Source organism: Tasmannia lanceolata, unplaced genomic scaffold, assembly GCF_043159265.1.
Source record: "Tasmannia lanceolata isolate RefF3 unplaced genomic scaffold, GAP_Taslan_0.1 ptg000016l, whole genome shotgun sequence".
Lineage (NCBI taxonomy): Eukaryota > Viridiplantae > Streptophyta > Magnoliopsida > Canellales > Winteraceae > Tasmannia > Tasmannia lanceolata.
Window position 1 is genome coordinate 12,052,086 of NW_027518693.1, and position 19,191 is coordinate 12,071,276.

At 45.4% G+C, this 19,191-nt stretch overlaps 2 protein-coding genes across 2 annotated transcripts; both read left to right on the forward strand.

The window, feature by feature from the left end:
• The first annotated feature begins 388 nt into the window (after positions 1-388).
• LOC143849114 (uncharacterized) lies at positions 389-9,212 on the forward strand. Its single transcript, XM_077358159.1, has 4 exons — positions 389-610; positions 6,447-6,953; positions 7,430-7,583; positions 9,002-9,212. The coding sequence occupies exons 1-3, from the start codon at positions 428-430 to the stop codon at positions 7,475-7,477; spliced, it is 738 nt and encodes a 245-aa protein (XP_077214274.1). The 5' UTR covers positions 389-427; the 3' UTR covers positions 7,478-7,583; positions 9,002-9,212.
• Positions 9,213-15,541: 6,329 nt separating this feature from the next.
• On the forward strand, positions 15,542-18,063 carry LOC143847896 (uncharacterized). Its single transcript, XM_077356684.1, has 3 exons — positions 15,542-16,075; positions 17,273-17,362; positions 18,058-18,063. The coding sequence occupies exons 1-3, from the start codon at positions 15,542-15,544 to the stop codon at positions 18,061-18,063; spliced, it is 630 nt and encodes a 209-aa protein (XP_077212799.1).
• Positions 18,064-19,191: the final 1,128 nt, after the last annotated feature.

Sequence of the window (19,191 nt, forward strand, 5' to 3'; positions counted from 1 at the left end):
AAAATCAACCAACTAGCTAAAAAATCGGGTTGAACCCGAACCAAGTTGCACCGGCAAGGGTGTGAGTGTGCAACTCGACCTTAACCCAAACCCAATCCAAGGAACCATTTACTCAACTCGAACCCATACCGGGTTCCTACCGGATGAGGTTCAACCTGACCCAACCCAAGGAACCATTTTTTCCAACGTGACCCGAGTTCAAACCCAAGCCAACCCGAATTTTTAAGCTTTAGATGTACAAACTAAAAACAAAATGACAAAAAAAAATGTCCGGTTTCACTCCGGTCGGGTTGCCCGGCCCGGCCCGAAAGTTATCCTACCCGAACCCGACCCGAGTTGCACCCTCGCACCTGGAGTGTAGCACAAAGCCCTAGTCCTACTCGAGTGTAGGCACATTAGAGAGAGAGAGAGAGAGAGAGAGAGAGAGATGAGTGTGTTCGGTGGGGATAGCTGGGCGAGAGAGGCGAATCAGAGGAAGAGGAGAGTCGACGTTCTAATGCTCGACCAAACAAACAAAGTTTCATCTTCCTACAAGAAGCTTTGCAATGGAAAGTACGCGTGCCTCGTCTGCCCTAACAACCCCGTTCTAGATTCCCCTCTCATGCTCTCGGTACGTCTAAAAACCCCTCGGAAAGGAAAAACCCTAACCCTAATCTTCGTTTTCTCTTTAAATTTCTTTCCGGTACATTTTTACTTCTCTTTCTCTTCTGTATGTATGACTTTCAAGAACAGAAATCATAGCCTTTTTTTTCCAGAAATTTCTCTTTCAGAAACAATCGAGTTGAGGGTAGGGAGGGAATTGCTTGATAAGATCCCCAATTGAATAAGACAAGGATCTTTTTTTTTTTTTTTTTCAATTGGATGTTGGTGCAGAACCAATTAAAAACTCTTAAATTTTTTTTGATTAGTACTTCTAAGAGTTATTTTTCGTTTCTTTTACTATTTTGCCCATTTTATAGCCGTTGTAAGGGCGATTTATGACTTTTTACCCACCCAACAAATGAGAACTATAAAAACACATCGAATGTCCTATTTTCATCACTCCTATTCTTCCTCAAATCCCACCTTATGGAAGCTCATAGCAGATGAGAGATGAGATGAGAAATTTGAACAATTCAAACTTGATTCTTATCTATAATATTTATAGTTAGCATTTGATATGATGTATGATTAACTTCATTAGTGTTTTGTATTAAATTTGACATTAATTAGGCCCAGTAAGAGCCCATTTCATACCTACCCAAATGTTTTAAATCCTAAAATGTAAATTTTTATCAAATCTGGTCGATATATATATATATATATATATGAGGAAAAGGATTGTATGCTCGACCGTACCTAAAGTTAGGTAAGGTAGAGTGCCAAATCACATGGGTCCCCCATTTTTGGTGGGCATCTAAACCATTCATTTGCAAGGCCCCATCATAGATAGGGTGCATATCAAAAATCAGCACCATTGAATCATCCTAACCCCTCCAAAACTGGAGGCCAAAATGGGCAGATTTGTGGACAAACACTGTCTGTCCATTTTGGCCTCCACAAATGGATGGGTTAGGATGATCCTATGGAGCTGATTTTTGGTATGCACCCTATCTATGATGGGGCCTTGCAAATGAATGGTTTAGATGCTCACCAAAAATGTGGGACCCATGTGATTTGGCACTCTACCGTACCTAACTTTAGGTACGGTCGAGCATACAATCCTTTTCCTCATATATATATATTTTCTCATATGAGAAAACGGTTCCTACACATATGTGTAGAGAGTTCTCTACACACTAGCTTAAAATACAGTGGGGGCCCACATTGTTTGGGTGATCCAAGCCATCCATTTTAAAGGCCCTCACATAGATAGGGTGTCTACAAAAAATCAGATCCATAGGATCATCCCAACCCTACGATTTGTGGAGGTAAAATGGATGTCTTTAAACCTTCACAAATTAGTCCATTTTTTGCCTCCACAGTTCGAATGGTTAGGATGATCCAATGGATATGATTTTTTGTGGACACCCTATCTATGTGAGGGCCTTAAAAATGAATGGTTTGGATCACCCAAATAATGTGGCCCCCGCTCTATTTTAAGCTAGTGTGTAGATAACTTATATACACATGTGTGTAGGAACCGTTTTCTCATATATATATATATATATATATATATATAGAGAGAGAGAGAGAGAGAGAGAGAGAGAGAGGAAACTGTTGGTGAGCTTAAGCTCACCGAACTTATGGTGAGCTAGCTTGCCCAATCACATGGGGGCCCACTTTGTTAGGATGATCAAAACCATTCATTTGAAAGTCCCTTACATAGATGGGGGGTGTACCAAAAATCAGCTCCATAGGATCATCCTAACCCCTCCAGTTGTGGAGGACAAAAATGGACAGACACAAATCTGCCCCATTTTTGTCCTCCACAAATGGAGGGGTTAGGATGATCCTATGGAGCTGATTTTTGGTACACCCCCTATCTATGATAAGGCCTTGCAAATGAATGGTTTGGATCACTCCCCAAAATGTGGGACCCATGTGATTGGGCAAGCTAGCTCACCATAAGTTTGGTGAGCTTAAGCTCACCAACAGTTTCCTCATATGTGTGTGTATATATATAACATATGTGTAGATAAGTTCTCTACACACTAGCTTAAAAAACAGTGGGGGCCACATTATTTGGGTGATCCAAACCATTCATTTTTAAGGCCCTCACATAGATAGGGTGTCCACAAAAAATCAGATCCATAGGATCATCCTAACCATTCGAACTGTGGAGACAAAAAATGGACTAATTTGTGAAGGTTTAAAGACATCCATTTTACCTCCACAAATCGTAGGGTCGGGATGATCCTATGGATCTGATTTTTTGTAGACACCCTATCTATGTGAGGGCCTTTAAAATGGATGGCTTGGATCACCCAAACAATGTGGGCCCCCCACTATTTTTTAAGCTAGTGTGTAGAGAACTCTCTACACATATGTGTAGGAACCGTTTTCTCTCTCTCTCTCTCTCTCTCTATATATATATATATATATATATATATATATATATATATATATACTAGTAAAAAACCCCGTGCGATGCACGGGCCGACAAAGAACTGTACGGACCACATCACAGGTTGATCCAAATTGTCCATGTGATGGAACACAACATAAATAGGTTGTGCCCCAAAAATCATTTCCATAGGCATAGGCTGATCCTAGCCCTCCAATCTATAGAGGTTTCCATAATATGTTATTCCTCTTAAATCGGATGGTTAAGATCACCCGATAGATTTTTTATTAAAAAAGCATAAATGAGCGGGGTAGGATTGAAATTATGTGGCTTTAATGGGTGCCTTTATTAAAAAGCATAAAGGAGGGGGTAGGATTGAAAATATGTGTGTTGAATGGGTGCCTTTGTTAAAAAAAGTCAAAAAAAGTGATGTGTAATTCTACAAAAAATTCTCTTATTTTCTCTTCTACTATATAGTATTAGATATATATATATATATATATATATATATATCTTAATTATTTAAGAAATCTCCAGTCGCCTTTTCCAAAACGGATCAAATGTGGGTACACCCCTTCCCACTGAGCCAAACAAAACACCAAACGAAACGAGATTCATAACTAAGGTTGTTAACACCTCACTTTAAAAAGTGATTTACTTTGCAGGTATTTTACATCTTTTAGTTTGTGTGTTCTTACTGCCATTATTTTTAGTTGCCGTTTTCTTTTATTAAAAAACAAATATTTTCTTAGAAAGAAAAAAGATGTTCAGGGTTGAGATGACTTGAAGCAAAAGAGTGCAGACCCAATCAAGCTATTCAAAGAAGAAAACAATCATTAAAGCCACACAAGAACAGTAAATCACTATTTTATAGCAAAAGGAAATAAAGGTCTCAATGTAAAGCTCCGGTAAATCCGCTCCTTCTCTAGCTAAGGTGTTAGCAATGTGATGTAGTACAAACATGTGCAGCAGTTAGAGCATCCTAAGATCATCAAAATCTATGCAAGGAGAGGGAGAATTGAGAAATTGTATGAAAATATCTTTGATCACAAAATCAAGGTTTTCCGAAGTGATCATGGGGTCAAGTTTAAAGGTTCATTTTCTCACTTTTTAAAAAAAGGTGGGATTGTTCACCATTTTTCATGTCCCCATAGACGTAAAAAAATGTTGGTGTAACAAAAAGAGTGTCATGTTGAAACATGAATTTCACTATTTTTCCTTAATCCATCCAAAAGTTGTATTTTCATCTCGGAACCTGTACGGTTCTCTTTTTTCATATTCAGGGGATCAATAAAGATTATCACCACAAACATCACAACTTGATCTTGATCAATGTGTCTCCCTCACCTGAGAGGTTCTTCTTCTGCGTTCATCTTCAACCAAACCATCTATCTCTGCCTCTCATACTATTCTAGCTGAACCAAATCAGACAATTGATGTATTGGACATTGTCTAACTGAACTAAGCACATTAAAATTCTTTGGTTTAGAGGGGTCAATATCATTTCCTATCTGCGCCCAACTACTACAATTGGACTGTTATGCTCAATCAGTCCTTTATGAAGTATAAGCTGTAAATCATCTATTCCATGGCGTTTTTTTTAAAGGCTCTATTCCATGGTGTTACGAATGAAATAATGAATTACCTCCATCACTGACCAGTTTGTGTATCCCAGCTCCCACACATGGAAGTTCTAAGACCGGAGTAACAAATCCCGATATGCCACATTTATTTTTCCTTGGCGATTGTGAGATTGCAATTTTTGAATGTCTTGCTTGGCTCTAGTTCTCAACATCTGTCGGATGATTATGAAGATGGATATTGTAGGCTTCATTTGAAAGTAATTTTCACCTCTTTTTATAATAGTCGCCGGCAGAGCCCCTCCCAAAGATTTTCTTTTTTGAATGATGGCCCCTCCCAAAGATAACTTAAAGACTATCAGCTGTCCTCCATTGTATAGTGATATATGGCTTTGACCATCACCAGTTGAGTGGGTGTAGTAGTTGTATTGGTGTAGACTGTTGAAGAGACTCCTTATCTGCATTAGTAGCATTTATAGTGCCCAACAAAGACTAGTAGACCCTTTTCCTTGCCACATAATACCCACCTATTACCCTACAAACAAGTCCCACGTGTCCATTACTCCATTATGCCCCCATTGTAGTTAGCCTGATGGAATCTGTGCTACTGGGTTTCTGATGGAGACCATTCTAGTGCTCATTTTGTAATCTTTACGTCTCTTCTAGGTGTCTATTAAGTCCCTTAAGTTATAAGAGGGGTAAATCTGTCTTTTCCCACCAATATCATTTGGTTTCTTTAAGTTTTAAGTGTTTAAAATGGGGCTCACATGTTTATTATAAAAATATTAAATGATATGGGTATTTAAGTCATTTGTAATTAAGTGACTACAGGGGCCCACATTGCAACATAAGGGCGTCCTTGTGAGTTAGTTTACATGATAGCTTTGAAGAGTCCTAGTTTATTTGTAGTAGGATTAAATAGAGTCCATGTAAAAGGAGAAAGTCCTGGTAGTAGAGTGAGTAGTCTAATTAATGGAGGTTGAGTGTGCCTTGTGACATCTTTTTATTTTATTTTTTATTAGCAATAACCAACAAGGACTAGTTTTTTCTGCCACTTCCTTAGAATTTCGAGGGAAGTACTTTGTCATCAATTGAAAAGGCCTATGGGGTTAGCTACCATGATATGATTGAATAAAATTGAGTTTATACTCCCAAGCTTGGTTGCCAACCATCTCTCTCTCTCTCTCCCCCTCTCCCTCTCCCTCTCCCTCTCCTCGTTAAGGGAGCATCAGTCCTCCCTCCTCATTCCTTTTCATTACATCTCTCTTCCTATCTCTTCTCAGAAAAGTAATTTGCGCATCAGTTTCTAAGCCCCAAAGGTCTTATAGATGGCTGGAGGACTTTCTGAGTTGGATCAATCAATTACAAGTTGATAACTTAGTGTTGCTGATCCCACTAAAGGAAAGAAGAAGATCACTTTGCATAAATCCCACACCCAATCTTTGACTTGTTTTCAATGCATCAGATGGAATTATTTGTTCTCTGTATATGGTATTTGTAGTGCTGGCTGGCTGCATTCCCAGGCTCATAATTTTTAACTTGTAAATACTTGACTATTTAATGTGGAAATCAACATTTGGTCATAGTTTGGAAGCAAGGGCGTTGTCTGATATTATGATTGTTCGTTCGGTTGGTTAGAAACAAATAGACAATAGTTGTAGCAGAGTGATTCCATGTATTGGTGAAGGGAAATCCTTTTTTTTATGAACGGTGGCATAATTCATTAATAAGGGGGCGTCTGAGTAAGTACACCCCAAGGAAAAACATTAGAGACCAAACAGAGTCTAGAGCTCTTTGATTTCCTTCCTCCATAATTGGGGTGTACTACCTTTATTTTGTCACTCTGTTTTCAGTTTCTGATCACAGCCATTCTTTTGCAGATGCATAGCAAGGGATCACATCATTTAGCTTCTGAATCCAGACTTAACGAAAGGGAATTACGTAAACAGCTAGAAATTAATAAGAGAATAGCCTTATCAGGTGATTCCACTGGTGCTGTGAGTTCAAGAAATTCCAGCCATTGTTTTGAGCCACACATCAAGCCGTTGATTGAACACACAAGGAAAGCGACTTATGAGGCAATTCATAACCAAACGTATGAACTCGGTGTTACAAGTAATAGCCATAATGTAAATTTCCGTGGGGGTAATGGTTCTTTCTTTGATCCGAGTCCTCACCCTTCTTCTAAGTGGAGAAAGGAGCCATCACCAAGTGTGAAACCTGACTCTAATAATAATGAGAAAAATATTATAATGGCTACCGAAGCAACGGTTAAGATGCTTGCAGAGCAGCAGGTGGAGGTTCGGGAACGCCGTGAGAAAGAACTCAAGTTTATAGAGGCAGGTTGGAAACGTGACTGCCATGGAGGGTGGTTTAAAGATGAAAATGTGAGTATTCTTTTTTATTTTTACAAATATTTTATATGGTGTATGAGCGTCCAGTGCCCGTGCAGCCCCAAAATTTTTTGGTCCCCATCGTAGATAGGCCCTGCCCAAAAAATGGGGGCCATAGGATGATCCTAACCCTTAGATTTATAGCCCTCATTTTTAGATGGCACAGTAAAGAAAAACTCCTCAAATTGAAGGGTTGGGATCATCCTGTGGCCCCCATTTTTGGGGCACAGCCTATCTACGCCAGGACCAAAAAATGAATGGTTTAGATCATTCATTCATGTGGGCTCCGCTGTACTTTTTGGGCTGCACGAGCACTGCATGTGTGCACACCATATAAAAACTCCAAAAAATACCAGTCTTTCAGAGAGTTGGTAGTTGTCTAACCAATCTTCAGCATATTGATCCATGTAGATTCTTGGAACTAAAATTTTAATTATTTCAGGCATTTTGGTCTTATTTTCCAATTACAGGTTGAATTTGATTCAGATGAGGAAGACCCAAATGTCTGCCTTTTTTAAAGTTGGATTTATTGTTTTTGATCAATGCTGGTGGTGGCTATGGATTTAATTACAAATGTTTACATCAAACACTGACTGCAATCGTGCTTTGGGGGTACTTGATCAGGTGAATACCAGCATTCCTTTTTTATTGTCTCTGTATATTTCTATGTTGTTAAAATGTTGTTTCTGATAATTGTGAAAAACCTACAAGGCTACAAGTCTACAACTAACATATTCCACAGGCCTATTGAAATATGGTTCTTGTCCAACACATTGTCTGATAGAGTCAAAGTATCTCCAGATGCTTAGAAGTAGACAGAAATGGGTAGGATAGAAAAAGAATACTGGGGATAGTTAATATCTTTTGTGATAGCACAAGTGCACAACAACATAGTAGAATAATTAATTATTGTGGGGGGATGCCAATCATGCTTGTAGTAAATACTGCTGTTTAATTGGGGAAAGTTAATGATTGATGAAATCTGTTTTTTCATTAACTCGATAGAGTCATTTAGTTAGGAGAAGGTCTGGAACGCTTTGGTCCTTCAAAGTTAGAGGTTTTTGCCACGACTGCGGTCAATTGAAAGATCAACACACAAGATCATCTAAAAAAATATGTTTTTGGATAGTCAGTAGGTGTGTTTTGTGCATTGAATGTGGGGAAACAGTAGAGCGTCATCTTGTACATTTCAGGCTTGCTAGGACTGTTTGGGGCTGTATTTTCAGGTGGTTCCCTCGGTAAAAGAATAGCAAGCTTTCCATGCAGGATTTGCAGATTGACTGCTGAGAAGAAAATCAATCACAAGATAAGAATCTGATTCAATCCAAAGGTGGTGCTGAATGGTCTAATAAAAAATAGCTCTTGGTTGCTGACTTTTAGTTTCTGTATTAACTTCAGATTCTTCACTAACAGGGATGCTTATTATCCACAATTATGTCCAAATCTTGACATTATGTTTTTGGTAGATTATTTGGCAGCCACATGGAGTAACATGAGCAGGCAAAAGTACAAGAAAGGGGCATCTTTTTGATGATCCACACCATTGATCTATTGGGTCCCACTCAATAATATCCCGCATAAAAATGATTATAACTTTTGATCTGTTTCTCTTGGAAATTATACAATAGAATATGATGCTTTTGGTTGTAAAAGCTAAGCCCCACGGGGAGATGACTGAAATGGTAGGGGTGTCAATGGACCATCCGAACCCGAACTTAAACTGACATGATCTATACGCATTAGCAGGATCCCTAGACACATTTTGAATCCTTATCATAGGATCCGAAATTTTTTCCCCATCGGATCAGACAGCTAACTAAAACCTGTGAGCCCTAATTCCCATTTTATATATTACTTTATAAAAAGATTGAGGATCTTTTTATAACTTTTAAGTATTATTTTAGGGGTATTTTAGTAAATAAAGCCATATGCATTTTTTGGGATGATTCCTAATTTCAGTATTGTCATTCATCTCGACCTGGTCTTGAGTCACCAACTTCTCTTCTTTCTTTAACCATTATTAACCCACTGTGTTGTCACAGGTCACCTTTGCCGCTGCTGCAGCTGCAGCTGCCGCTCGCCCTCGCTGCTACTGTGTAATATAACTGAAATATGTATAGAGAGTGAGTGATTTTATTTTTATTTTTTTGAATGATTAGAGAATGACTGAATATATGTTTTCATGAATACATTATTTGTTGTCATTGAAAAAAAATGAATACACTATTTGTTCATCATTTGGTTATAACTAAATTTGTTGTTATGATGTCATTAACTGCACTATATTCTTGTATATAAGATTAGAATAGTTTTATTCTTTCCAAGCATTGTTTTACATATTTAAAAGTTTAAATTAGTCACTGATAAAATACTAAGGAAAATGATTTCAGCGCTCCAATGCTTTGATAAACATGCTCTCACTTGTTTGTTGTGTAGCTTTTAAATGGCTTTAAGAGCCTTTTGAGAATGGTAATATCCTCTGACATCCCTTTAAATACTACACGACAGACAAGTGGAGCGCATGTTTATCAAAACACTGGGGCGCAGAAATCATTTCCCAATACTAATTTATCTTAAAAATACCACATACACTTCTTAAAATTCTAACTACTTACAGTGCAAGTAGGGCCTACTAGGGTTTGATTTGAAATGGACCTTGACCGAAACACACAAAGTAGGGTTCAAAGGACCGATAATGGATTTGAATGGAATGTGACTAAGACATAGTTGGATCCGATCCGAAGTGGATCAGCTGACACCCCTATGAAAGCGTTAGCCGAATTTTCCAGCGCTCTTTTGTTTGAGACTTTGTTATTCTCTCCTGTATTTGTTTTTCACCTAACTTGCCAATTAAGAGATGTGCAGACTTTTTTCGTGGGAAACTTTCTTGGGAGACTTTGTTTTTCTTTTTCGCTAAACTTGCCTATTAAGATATGTGCAGACTTTATTATTCTCTCCTGTATTTGGTTGGGTTACCTGCGGGTCATGCGGGTGCGGGTCAAACGGATTGGGTAAAAAATGGCCCGCATCCCTACGGGTCAGCATTTAGGTGGCCCGCACCCACTGCGGGTTTGTTTTGGGTGAATTATAGCAACAACAACAGAAGAAGAGACTTAGGAAAAAAAAAAAATGCCTGGAGTACCCTCATTGCAAACAAGCCCTTGTCCCTTTTATACTAGGTTGCATTTCCTCTTAATCTAGACCGTCCATTTATCTTTTTCTTTGATCTCACAGTTCGTATGGATTGCTTTTCTACCCTCCAAAGAGAGAAATCCCCTATTTTATCTAAAAACTGCTCTTTGTTGCGAGTTAGGAAATGCGGCCGGTAGCTACTCGAACGAAAAAAAAAAAAAATTTTAAAAAAGAAATGCGGGTACCTGCGGGTTTACCCTATCTCACCCGTGTTTTGGTGGGTTGGGTGACCTGCAGGTCAATTTTGACGGGTCAATCAAATGCCAACCCATGCAAGCAAATTTGCGGGTGGGCTGAGTAGACCCGCGGGCACGGGTCGATTTTGCTATGGAAGTGCTGGGCTTGTAACGTACCCGACAAAGTGATAGTTGATCGCAACATATTTGGTGCATGCATGAAAGAAAGGATTAACCTCGTGATATGTAGTGCTGAACTGCTGATGTTGTCACATGGGAGAGGATGTCATATTTGGAGTCGAATTCCCACGTCCATGAGGTACGCTGAACCCAAAATAGTGGTCATGGCTCTATATTAGGCTTTGTGTTGAATATGAACATAGGCTGCTTTTTTAGAATACATTATCGTGAGATTTGGGCCAAGGTATGTGGAGTCACCAGTGGTAGAGCACCGGTCATCAGGTGACATAGCCCAATCAACTTGAGAAAGCATGAAAGGTGAAATCTTGTGAGGCACGAAAAGTGAGGCTATGATCGACTGTGCCTTTGACGTAGTGAAGTACACGTTTGACGCCTTCCATATGTGTATTAGTAGGCTTGTGCATGAATTGGCGAACCTGAATGGCATCATAGGAGAGATCCGACCTTGTCATTGTGGGACATTAAAGAGCAACTATGACACTTCCGTAAGTAGTAATATCAAATAGAGGATCCCCATCTATGGCAGAGAGTTTGGAGCTGGTGATTGGAGGAGTGGAGACAGGTTTGGCTACTGCCATATCAAAACATTGGAGAAGCTTAACTGCATACTTGGAGTGAGTCAATGTGAGATATAACAGAGTGCATGATACTTCCATACTCAAGAAGTAGTGTCAGTTGCCAAGATCAGGCATATTGAAACATTGAAAAAGATAGTCGATAAGAGGCGTAATGCGGCACTATCGCTTCCATTGATGACAATCATCTGCATAAATAAGGAGATATATGGATTCGTTGATTGTTTGTTTGTAAAAGAGAGACGAGCCACTTCAGTTGCAAAAGAGACCATGGTTGTGAAAGGCGGAACTGAAGCAAACAAATCAATCATGAGGAATTTGTTTAAGACCTGATGGGGTCCAAACTCAGCGATGGGGTCCGAACTCAGCAACCAATTGGTTGTTGACACGTGGCCCTCACAGGGACCACTGCAAAGCCAACACCTGTCCCTGCTAGGTATGACACCTGGACCAATCAGGGACTTCCACTTGCCCCTACTAGGTATGAGACCTGGTCCATACAGAGGCCACCACCTGTTCTGGACAGGTGGCTCAGAACTACCACCTGTCCTTGACAGGTGGCTCAGGATCACACTATAAATAGCCCTCATTTGTGCTAAGGTGAGGGATCTGAAATAAAAAACCCTAAGCTTTCTGCTCTGACATTGCTCTGCACTCCTGCTCATACTGACTTGAGTGTCGAAGCGCCCGTCCGGAGCAACCTCCGGGTTGGTCTTCTGACCCTTTGTCTTCTTGTCTGTGCCCTTGTGCAGCGCAGGACTCCACCAGCCCTTCAGCTGTGGCTTGTCAGATCAGCTCTTCCGGCCCTACCATAACCTGTTACCAATTTTAGACCTAACAGATTTGGCGCCATCCGTGGGACCCCGCAACAAAAGGCTGTTCGGAACCTCACTTAAGCAATGGTAGGGAAAAACGGAAAGCATGTGCCAACCTCCCGGACGACCCGGGCTACAACCCCCCGCGAAGGAAGAAGCGAGCGACTGGCCTCGCAGATAGAGATCGGGGCGGCAGGGGAGCGAAGTCCGACTCGCTCGGACCGTTCAGACCCTACCCCAACCCCGAGGGAGATGCAGGCCCTTTTCCATGAAATGACTGCTGTGATTGCGCAGTTCAGGAATCCGGCCCCCGCACTCCAGCAGCACCCAGCCGAGGCCTCTCAGCCCACGCAGAGGAGGGGAAGCTCCCGCAGAGAGCACACGCCCCCGCCCTGAGAACAGACTCGTCACTCTACAAGACGAGATCACCTCTCCCGGGACAAGCATGTGCGCCCCGAGCCTCGCCTGCATCACCGGTCACGATCTCCTTCCGTACAAAGGCATGACAGCAAGAGAGACGCCACGCACGGAGAGGGATCGCGGCATCGGCGAAGGAGTTCGGCCAGTCAGTCCGGATCGACTATGAGCCCGCCAGCAAGAAGAGAGAGGCCCGTCCACCGTGCTGAGGAAAGAGACGACCCGATGTTACGAAGGATCCAGCAGATCGACCACCGGATTGAAGAGCTCGCTAGAGAGCAGGGCCGACCTACCTCCCGGATCTTCACAAGCGCTCAACCATTTTCAGACAGAGTGCTCAGCGCGGAGGCCCCCGCGGGCTGGAAGATGCCGCAGATCTCGCAGTATGACGGGACCACCGACCCCGTGGACCACTTGGAGACTTTCAGGACCGCAATGCTTCTCCACGGGGCGTCGGATGGATTCCTTTGCCGGGCATTCCCCACCACGTTGACTGGAGCAGCGAGGGACTGGTACTCGCGGCTCAAACCCAGGTCCGTGGATAATTTTGATGATTTTGGGGACGACCTGGCCCGTCATTTCATGAGCAGCAGAAGACCCAGGAAGACGACGGCTTCGCTGATGGCCCTCAGGCAGGGAGATGATGAGGCCTTGAAAGTGTTCGTTGGTCGCTTTAATAGGGAAGCCCTTCAAGTTCCCAACCTGGATCCCTCCGCGGCCACGAATGCCCTTCTGGCCGGCGCCCGATCAACTGACTTCAGGCGAGCAGTGGCCCGGCGCAATCCGCAGTCCCTCGCAGACCTGATGGCCGGGGCGGAGGAGTACATCTCGGTGAAGGAAACTCTCGCCGCCCTGGACTCTGCTAGCAAGAGAAGGCCTGAGGAGAAGAACCCTACCAAGCAGCGTAGGGATGATAAGTCTCAGAAGAAGGAGAGAAGCCCTTTCCACAAGGAGAGAAGCCCTTCTCGAAAGGGGAGAAGCCCCCACCCGAGAGAGCATTACACGCGGTTGACCGCGTCCAGAGCACAGATCCTGGCAGCCATTCGGGAAGAGGACTTCATCCGGTGGCCGGAGAGGCAGACCTCGTCGACAAAAAGAAATATGTCCCAGTACTGCAGGTTCCACAAGGACCACGGCCACGACACCAACGCATGCCTTCATTTGAAGGAGGAGATCGAGCAGCTGATCAGCAGAGGGTACCTCGGAAGGTACTTGAAAAATGATGGCAACAAAAGAGAGCGCAAGGACAAGCCGAGGCCCAGAGGCAGAAGCCCCCGGGGCGCTCAACCTCTAGGCGACCGCATTCAAGCTCCGGCCCCGGCCAGCCCCCCTCCTCAGGTACCTCAACCTCAACCTCATGGTGTTATTGGTACCATTTCAGGAGGGCCGACCGCAGGAGGAACCTCTTCATCAGCCCGCAGGACTTATGCCCGGCAGGTCAACGCCGTCCATACCTGCAGCAAGAGGGCCAGGCTAGAGAACGTGATATCCTTTTCAGATGCAGATCTCGACGGCCTGATCCTTCCGCATGATGATGCCCTGGTCATCACCATGCTGGTGGCGAACTGGGAAATGAAGAAGATCTTGGTCGACAACGGGAGCTCCGCAGACATCCTCTATTATCACGCCTTCGAGCGGATGCTGATCGGAACCGACCGTCTGAAGCCGGCCAACTCTGATCTGTTCGGGTTCTCCGGAGAAGTTGTCAAAGTTGAAGGGCAGATCGAGCTTCCAGTTCTTATCGGGGAGCCGCCCTGCCAGTCCGTCGCCATGGTGAACTTCTTGGTGGTAAGGGCCAAGTCGGCCTACAATGCTATCCTGGGACGCCCCGACCAGAATCTCCTCCGAGCCGTTCCCTCCGCCTATCATCAGAAGATGAAGTTCAGTACACCAGGAGGCGTAGGGGAAGTCAGAGGGGATCAGCCCCAGTCGAGGCAGTGCTATGCAGCGGCACTAAAAGGGAAGAATGCGTCCGAGTCGACCAGAGGGTTGTCCAGAGGGTTGTCCAGATCAGCTCTGCCCTGCCAGAGGCCGCGCAGCAGGATCTTGCTCAATTTCTCAGAGCCAATGCAGATGTCTTTGCCTGGGCTCCTTCAGACATGCCCGGCATCGACCCTGCAATCAGCACCCATGAGCTCGGGGTTGATCAGACCTGCAAGCCCGTGAAACAGAAGAGGAGGCACTTTGCACCGGAGAGGCGAAGGGCCATTAGAGAGGAGGTGGAAAGGCTTCTGAAGGCCGACTTCATCCGCGAGATCTAGTACCCGGACTGGCTCGCGAATGTTGTGATGGTGAAGAAGTCTAATGGGAAGTGGAGGACCTGCATAGATTTTACAGATCTGAATAAGGCCTGCCCGAAGGACAGCTACCCGCTCCCAAAGATCGATCAGCTCATCGACGCTACTGCAGGTCACGAGCTGCTAAGTTTCATGGACGCCTTCTCGGGATACAATCAGATCAGAATGTATGAGTCCGACATTCCGAAGACATCCTTTGTAACCGATCAGGGGACTTATTGCTATCGAGTTATGCCTTTTGGACTGAAGAACGCAGGAGCCACCTACCAGCGGCTCGTCAACAGGCTGTTCAAAGAGCAGATCGGCCGCAATATGGAAGTATATGTGGACGATATGCTGGTCAAGAGCAGAGCTGCCTGCAATCATGTTGCCGACCTCAAAGAAGCGTTTCAAGTCTTGAGGGAGCACAACATGAAGCTCAATCCGACCAAGTGTACGTTCGGCGTGGAAGCAGGCAAGTTTCTGGGCTTCATGGTAAGCCAGAGAGGGATAGAGGCAAATCCTGAGAAAATCAAGGCGGTGATGGAGCTGACTCCGCCCAGAACTATCAGAGAAGTACAGCGCCTGACCGGATTAGTAGCTGCCCTGGGGCGGTTCATCTCTAAGTCCGCAGAAATATGCCTTCCGTTCTTCAACGCAGTCAAGGGTATAAAAACCGTGCCCTGGACTTCGGAGTGTCAAGCGGCATTTGAAGAGCTGAAGCAGTACTTGTCCTCTCCGCCATTGCTGTCCAAGCCAGAGCCAGGAGAAGAGCTGATTCTGTATCTCTCAGCGGGACCTTTGGCAGTTGCAGCAGTACTGATCAGAGAGGAGTACCACCAGCAAAAGCCGATCTACTATGTCAGTAAGGTCCTTCATGATGCAGAGACGAGATATCAGCGAGTCGAGAAGCTCGTATACGCCCTCGTTATGGCGGCCAGAAAATTAAGGCCGTATTTCCAGGTGCATACGATCAAGGTCCTGACGGGACAGCCCCTCAGGCAGATCCTCCACCGTCCAGACACTTCAGGCCGACTTGTGAAGTGGGTCGTGGAGCTCAGCGAGTTTGACATCAAATATCTGCCCAGGCCAGCAATCAAAGCTCAGGTTCTTGCAGACTTCATAGCTGAATGTACAATGCCAGATTCAGACCCCGGGTCAGAAGCAGCGCTTCCTTCAGAAGCAGAACCGGTTATATCCGAGCAGCAGACCGAAGCCGAAGCGGTTCCGCTTCCCGGGCTTGAGAGTGCAGCTCCACCAACCAGCCCGCTTCCATGTTCTGAAGAGCCGCTCTGGGAGGTATATGTCGACGGATCTTCAAATAAAAGTGGCAGCGGTGCCGGACTAGTTCTCACAGGACCAGAGGACTTTGTCCTGAATTATGCCCTGATGTTTGGATTCCGTGCGTCAAACAATGAGGCAGAGTACGAGGCGCTCATCGATGGAATGAACCTCGCCATTCAGGCCCGCGCTCAGAGACTAAAGGCGTACTGCGATTCACAGTTAGTCGTATGTCAGATCCAAGGAGTATATGAGGCCCGAGAAGAGCGAATGATAAAATATCTGCAAAGGGTCCGTAGCCTGGCCAGTAAGTTCGGAAGTTTTGAGGTCGTCAGAGTCCCCCGGACTGAAAATACGAAGGCTGATGTGCTCTCAAAGCTAGCGGCATAAGGCTACACCGCTCTCAGAGAAATCCGTATGGAGTTCCTAAAGACCTCCAGTATTGATGGCCAGCCCGTCGTAGTAATGCAGATCGACGATGAGCCGTGCTGGATGGATGAGATCATCAGATATCTGCGCAGCAGAGAGCTCCCCGGAGAGAAAAAAGAGGCCCATAAAGTCGTACAGCGGGCAGCAAGGTTTTCACTTGACGGCGAGACTCTATACAAGAGATCTTACACCCTCCCGTACTTGAAGTGTCTCCGGCCAACTGATGCCCTGTATGCCCTGCGAGAGACCCATGAAGGAATTTGTGGAGAGCATCTTGGGGGCAAGGCCCTCGCCATCAAAGTCCTTCTAAGAGGCCTGTACTGGCCTACACTGAGACAAGATGCACTGAGCCTTGTGAAGAAGTGTGAGAAGTGTCAGAAATTTTCTCCCGCCGTGCCAATGGCTCCGATCATCAGCCCTCTCCCTTTTGCTATATGGGGAATGGACATCTTAGGTCCTTTTCCGCCGGCCTCCGGAGGCCGTGAGTTCGTCGTTGTCGCCATCGACTACTTTACTAAGTGGGTAGAAGCTGAACCTCTGGCCAAGATCACCGAGCAGAACGTCCAGAACTTTTTCTGGAAATCAGTGGTGTGCAGATTCGGGATACCCCGGGTCCTCATAACAGACAATGGCAAACAGTTCGACTCAAGGAACTTCAGAAAGTTTTGTGCAGATCTGAAGATTGAGCAAAGGTTCACTTCCGTGGCACACCCTCAGACGAATGGACAGACCAAAGTGACGAACAGGACTCTGCTGCAGGTGATAAAGAAGAGACTGGATGATAAGGCCGGACGCTGGGCTGACGAGCTGTACCATGTGCTCTGGGCGTATCGGACTACCCCACGCACTGCAACGGGTGAGTCGCCTTTCAATCTCTCCTTCGGAACAGAGGCTGTGATTCCGGTTGACATCGGCATTCCTTCCCCAAGAATTGTTAACTTCAATGAACAGCTTAATGGGGACGGGCTCCGTGTCAACCTCGACTTGCTTGAGGAAGTCCGTGAGGAGTCACAGATCAGAGCCGCATCGTATAAGCAGAAGGTGTCTAGATACCATGATACGAAGATCCGACCAAGAGAGTTTCGCGCAGGCCACCTAGTTTTGAGGAAAGCGGCCGTCTCCCAGCCAAGAAGGGTGGGCAAACTCTCCCCGACTTGGGAATGGCCGTACCGAGTCAAAGAGGTCATCCGTCCAGGAAGCTACCGCCTAGAGACACTTGACGAGCAGCTGCTGCCGCACGCCTGGAATTCCAGAAATCTTCGAATATACTATCAATAGTCTTTTCCTTTGCCTTTGAAGACCTGTAAAGAGTCTCTGTAATTAAATTTCAAAAAAGAAATAAAGTAGAGTTGTCTCTAAACTGTGTCCCTCACTTTTGAGTCACTAGTATATGCCAGCTCCCCCATAAAAAGACTCTAAGTGTTTGCAGACTTACCTCTCATTCTAAGTGTTTGCAGACTTAGAGAACGGCAGTGGTGCACTCCGGCGCGTCCAATTTGGTGTGAAGATCAGTTCCAACCACATGGACCCGCCCTAGTGGAAACCACCTCAAAGACCTGCCCGGACTGGCCGCCCAGAGCCTTAGCCGGACAGGATATGGTGCAATCGCTAAACGCCAAAAGACCTGCCCGGCCTGGCCGTCCACAGCCTAAGCCAGACAGGATATGGCGCAATCGCTAGACGCCAAAAAGACTCTAAGTGTTTGCAGACTTAGCTCTCATTCTAAGTGTTTGCAGACTTAGAGAACGGCAGTTGTGCACTCCGGCGCATCCAATTTGGTGTGAAGATCAGTTCCAACCACATGGACCCGCCCTAGTGGAAACCACCTAAAAGACCTGCCCGGACTGGCCGCCCAGAGCCTTAGCCGGACAGGATATGGCGCAATCGCTAAACGCCAAAAGACCTGCCCGGCCTGGCCGTCCAGAGCCTTAGCTGGACAGGATATGGCGCAATCGCTAAACGCCAAAAGACCTGCCCGGCCTGGCCGTCCACAGCCTAAGCCGGACAGGATATGGCGCAATCGCTAGACGCCAAAAAGACTCTAAGTGTTTGCAGACTTAGCTCTCATTCTAAGTGTTTGCAGACTTAGAGAACGACAGTGGTGCACTCCGGCGCGTCCAATTTGGTGTAAAGATCAGTTCCAACCACATGGACCCGCCCTAGTGGAAACCACCTCAAAGACCTGCCCGGACTGGCCGCCCAGAGCCTTAGCCGGACAGGATATGGCGCAATCGCTAAACGCCAAAGGACCTGCCCGGCCTGGCCGTCCACAGCCTAAGCCGGACAGGATATGGCGCAATCGCTAGACGCCAAAAAGACTCTAAGTGTTTGCAGACTTAGCTCTCATTCTAAGTGTTTGCAGACTTAGAGAACGGCAGTGGTGCACTCCGGCGCGTCCAATTTGGTGTGAAGATCAGTTCCAACCACATGGACCCGCCCTAGTGCAAACCACCTCAAAGACCTGCCCGGACTGGCCGCCCAGAGCCTTAGCCGGACAGGATATGGTGCAATCGCTAAATGCCAAAAGACCTGCCCGGCCTGGCCGTCCACAGCCTAAGCCGGACAGGATATGGCGTAATCGTTAGACGCCAAAAAGACTCTAAGTGTTTGCAGACTTAGCTCTCATTCTAAGTGTTTGCAGACTTAGAGAACGGCAGTGGTGCACTCCGGCGCGTCCAATTTGGTGTGAAGATCAGTTCCAACCACATGGACCCGCCCTAGTGGAAACCACCTCAAAGACCTGCCCGGACTGGCCGCCCAGAGCCTTAGCCGGACAGGATATGGCGCAATCGCTAAACGCCAAAAGACCTGCCCGGCCTGGCCGTCCACAGCCTAAGCCGGACAGGATATGGCGCAATCGCTAGACGCCA

Bases quoted from the DNA above. Each gene is read 5' to 3' on its own strand.
- LOC143849114 (XM_077358159.1), top strand. From the start codon at position 428: ATGAGTGTGTTCGGTGGGGATAGCTGGGCGAGAGAGGCGAATCAGAGG. The intron at 611-6,446 runs GTACGTCTAAAA...ATTCTTTTGCAG, and splicing joins ATTCCCCTCTCATGCTCTCG to ATGCATAGCAAGGGATCACA. The intron at 6,954-7,429 runs GTGAGTATTCTT...TTCCAATTACAG, and splicing joins GGTGGTTTAAAGATGAAAAT to GTTGAATTTGATTCAGATGA.
- LOC143847896 (XM_077356684.1), top strand. From the start codon at position 15,542: ATGGCGGCCAGAAAATTAAGGCCGTATTTCCAGGTGCATACGATCAAG. The intron at 16,076-17,272 runs GCCCGCGCTCAG...TTCAATGAACAG, and splicing joins GAATGAACCTCGCCATTCAG to CTTAATGGGGACGGGCTCCG.